This window comes from Terrapene carolina, unplaced genomic scaffold (genome assembly GCF_002925995.2).
Source record: "Terrapene carolina triunguis isolate 2854851 unplaced genomic scaffold, T_m_triunguis-2.0 Scaffold194, whole genome shotgun sequence".
Taxonomy (NCBI): Eukaryota; Metazoa; Chordata; order Testudines; family Emydidae; genus Terrapene; species Terrapene triunguis.
Window position 1 is genome coordinate 5,980,752 of NW_020664545.1, and position 3,839 is coordinate 5,984,590.

The 3,839-nt window shown below is 60.3% G+C and overlaps 1 protein-coding gene across 5 annotated transcripts in view; it reads left to right on the plus strand.

The window, feature by feature from the left end:
• The window catches only part of SHC2 (SHC adaptor protein 2), a 28,553-nt gene that overhangs the window by 14,482 nt on the left and 10,232 nt on the right, over positions 1-3,839 (plus strand). For all 5 annotated transcript variants that reach the window (XR_002909580.3, XM_024222473.3, XM_024222451.3 and 2 more), the window contains 3 exons: positions 1,692-1,752; positions 2,086-2,205; positions 3,128-3,181. Coding sequence is in view for 4 of the 5 variants with exons in the window: in XM_024222473.3 (XP_024078241.1) it covers positions 1,692-1,752; positions 2,086-2,205; positions 3,128-3,181 (235 nt within the window). In the remaining variant the exon portion in view is untranslated. The remainder of the gene's footprint in view (positions 1-1,691; positions 1,753-2,085; positions 2,206-3,127; positions 3,182-3,839) is intronic.

Consider the following 3,839-nt stretch of genomic DNA (forward strand, 5'->3'; position numbering starts at 1 on the left):
GGTACCCACGCCGTGCCATGGCACACAACACGGGCCCTAAGGGACCCCCCCTGTCTGACCTGGCTCTCTCTACCCTCCAGCTGGTCCGTGTTTAGAAGCAGGCGACGTACAGCCTCCCTCAGACCAGGCAGCTCACTAGTGTTCTGTGATGCTCACAGATCCGGACAGGTGGGCACGACCCCTCCACACTGTGGGGTCCCCTGATGGGGAGTCTCAGCAGAGAGGTCAAGGACCGGAATGGCTCAGGGCAAACACAGGGCAGGGGTGGACTATGGGTGCCAGACAGCATGCGGGGGGGGGAGGACATGGAAGCTGACTGTTGTCCTGGTCTGGGGGAGATGGCAGGCCTCCAGTCTTCAGGGCTGGCTCCCCTTCCCCGCCCCTCAGCTCCCCTAAACACCCCAGCTGAGAAATCCCCATGTGCCTTCCAAATAAAGCCACCGGCCGGCCCGGAGCACGCGGGGAAGGTACGTGGGAGGCAGGTTCTGCTGCAGCGGCTGTCTGCAAACCAGATAGGTAGCAAGAGAAGCTGGGGGTGGGGGGGTAGAACTGCAGAGTCTCCTGCCTGCTGATGCGGATCGATAGGAGGCCGGGGAGAGGGAAGGAGCCTCCAGAGCCGATTGCAGCCATGGTCCTGTCCCTGCAGCGACGTGGGAGCAGAAGCAGCTCGCGCTGGGGAGAAGCGAGCAGGAGGAGGGCGAAGGCGCAGGGGGACACGCGTGGAGGCGGAGTTGTGCAGCCCCCGTCCGAGTCCTGGGGATGGGGGATCAGGTCCTTGGGAGACGACCATGGGCTTGGGGAGTAGGCTGAGCTGCTCGCTGGGACTCAGGGCCCCTCCGGCTCCATGTAGCTTCTGCATGTCGGCAGAGCGCCATATTTACCCTACACCAGGGCCAGGGGACCAGCAAGCAGGACAAACGCTGCAGGCGCCCAAACGATGAGGCTGAACTGGGCCCCTTAAAAGTTGCCCGAGCGCAGCATCCCCGTGGTCTGGGATCCTGGAGGGAAGGCTCCGGTTTGGGGGGCTCTCACTCAGCTCGCCTTGGGAAGTGCCCCCAGCTCTGGGCCGTGGCCAGGGGGCTGCTCAGTGCCGTGCAACGCGCCGCTGAGCCTGAGGCTTCTCAACCAGGCCGCCTAGCGTAGCGGCTGCAGGTGGGTGCGTAGAGCCGGGGCATGGATGGATGGTTTTCACATGGCTTTGTGCCCTTGAGTTGCTGAGCCAGGCAGTGCCCCATTGGGACGGTGGCCCCAGTGGCACAAATACACCACCTTGATCCCACACTACCTCCTCCTCCTAGAGCTGGTCACTGGCCCTGGGACACTGGGGGGGGGGTCTCTTGTGGAGGGGAGCACTGGCCAATTGACACTCAGAGGGAGGAGCCTGAGCACCAAGGGCTTGGTGTTTAATTATTAAAGCCCTTAGCAGGGAGAGAGCCAGAGAGAAAGGGCTGCTGGATGTCAGTGCAGGGTCCCCACAACAATCCCGCCCTCCCCCCTCTTTCCCAGCCACAGGTGACGCGGACCAGCTGCCCCTGCCCCAACTGTCATTGCAAGGGTCCCTGGTGCGGCCCCCCCCCAGACAACGCAGGAGGCAGCATTTTAGCAGCGGGGGTGGGGCTAGGTCCCACTGACCCGGTCTCGCCACTGGGGCTGGAGGATTAACCCCAGCCTGCTTGATTCTTTGCTCGCAGGGAAGCCATCAACAGACTGTACGAGGCGGTGCCTGGGGTCAAAGGGGCCTGGAAGAAGAAGGTGGGTAACCGTGCCTTAGTTTCCCCATCTGTAAAACAGGGCTGCTGATGCTGACTTAGCCCTGAGCGGACGTGGCTAAGGGTTATTAAGGCGGGTTCAGGTTCTGGGATCTCTCCCCCAGGATCCTCGGAGCCCTCTCCCCTGGGATCCCCCACTGTTGACCTGCGCAGAGCGGTTGTCTGCAGACAGGAAGCTGGACACTTCGCTGACTGTGCCTGGGCTGGTTCAGCTCAGCAGAGTTGCAGAAGCTTCCTGCACTGTCCCCCCCATCACCCCGTCTGGTTAGCTGAGCGCAGCACCCAGCGTTACCCGGATCCTTTTCTCCTTCCCCAGGCACCCAACAAAGCCCTCTTCTCCATCCTGGGCAAGAACAACCTGCGCTTCGCTGGGATGAGCATCACTGTCAACATCTCCATCGACGGGCTCAACCTCATGATCCCCACCACCCGGCAGGTTAGTGCCCACCCAAGTGCTCCGATCGCTCCCCTGGGGCATGGAGATCTAGGACCAGTTGGGGCAGGGACAGAGGGGAGGTCGCTTGCACCTCCCCTATCCAGTGGTTGTGGGGACTCATGCAGCCCCTAGCACAGGTTAGAGCAGCCTTGAGACTGCTCTAAATTGTGCCACTGCTTCTGGGGCCCGGGGCTAAATTCTGCTCTCAACTTCACTGCTGTAAATCCAGCGTCATTCCCCCGAATGCAAAGGATCCACTTGGGTGACAGAGAGGCACCCCAACACCTGTCCCTTTACAGGGGTGAGCCCAGCCCCTGGATCGGGGCCCCACCCAATTAGGGGATCAGCATATCTAGCTCAAGAGGGCGGGAGAGCAGCACCCTTGCTTATCCTCAGAGCACAAGGATAGAACAACTCAGGGTTACACAGGATGGGAAACTAGTGTCAGGGCAGGGATTAGAACTCAGGTGGGCCCAGCTGCCAGTCCTGTGCTCCAACCACTAGGCCATCCTTTGCTCTTGCAGTCCCCCATGTTGTTTTGTCCCCTTTAAACAGTCAGGCAAGCTGGTCAGGCTACACAGGGTGGCAACAATCTGGGAGCAGGGGAATTCCCGGGTGCAATCCGAGCAGGGAGGGGAAGCTGGCATTTCTGAACCAACCACGCTCACCAGCAGGAGGCTGGCGTGTCCATTCGACGAGCCGCAGCCTACACACCCTAGGCCAGGTGGGGTGGATACAGCCGGCCTAGCTCCCGCCCCACCCCAGCAGCAGAGGAAAGCCAGGACTGTTCCCAGAGCATTGACTTTCGGCGGGGGCTGGCGGCGGGTCGGTCCCCACCCTCCCCCCGTTTTATGGAGCCGCTGCGCTGAGCGATTCAGAGCCTCTTGCGAAGAACTTTAATGCCTGCCTCTGTCCCCTGCAGATCATTGCCAACCACCACATGCAGTCCATCTCCTTCGCCTCGGGGGGAGACACGGTAAGGGCCGCCCCCGGCGCGCGGAGATAGAGGAGTTGCTAGCTCCGCGCGGCCCCTCTCCCTTCTGCATCTCCTCCTCCCCCTCCATATCACCCCCTTTCCATCCCTCTCTTCTCTCCCCTCTGCCTCAGTTTCTTTGGCCTCTGGTGGTGATCAATGGGCAGCAACAATCACACTGCCAGTGGACCAGCTTCTGCCTACTGCAGCCTCAGTCCTGGGCACCGACAGCAGAGTGGGGGAAGGTCCCCACCTGGCTGGTATTTGACCGGCCTGGCTGGGTTTTTTTTTAATGGCGCTGCGCCAGAAAAAATAATATAAACTGCCAGGGTTTTTGTGTCTGTGTGGTTTGTTTTTTTTTAAAACCATGGGTCTGAAGCTATGCAGTATTCTCGCACAACGCTGGGACAGCTCATGTTAAAAGTGTCCGTGTCCAGCAAAAGATGCGGCCGTGTTCCCACTTCCATGGTTTAAGCGACAACAGAGCAAAATAATTGCAAATACAGCAGCCGTCCGCCCACCGACACGCCACACGCCCTGCACGGGGGTGTGAGAGGGTTTGAGCCATGTGGCAGTAAGGAGACCCGTGATGTTTATCAATCTTGTCTATAGGTGTCTTCTCTCTAGATACTATAAGTGGCTGTTGAAGGGGGCGGGGGGG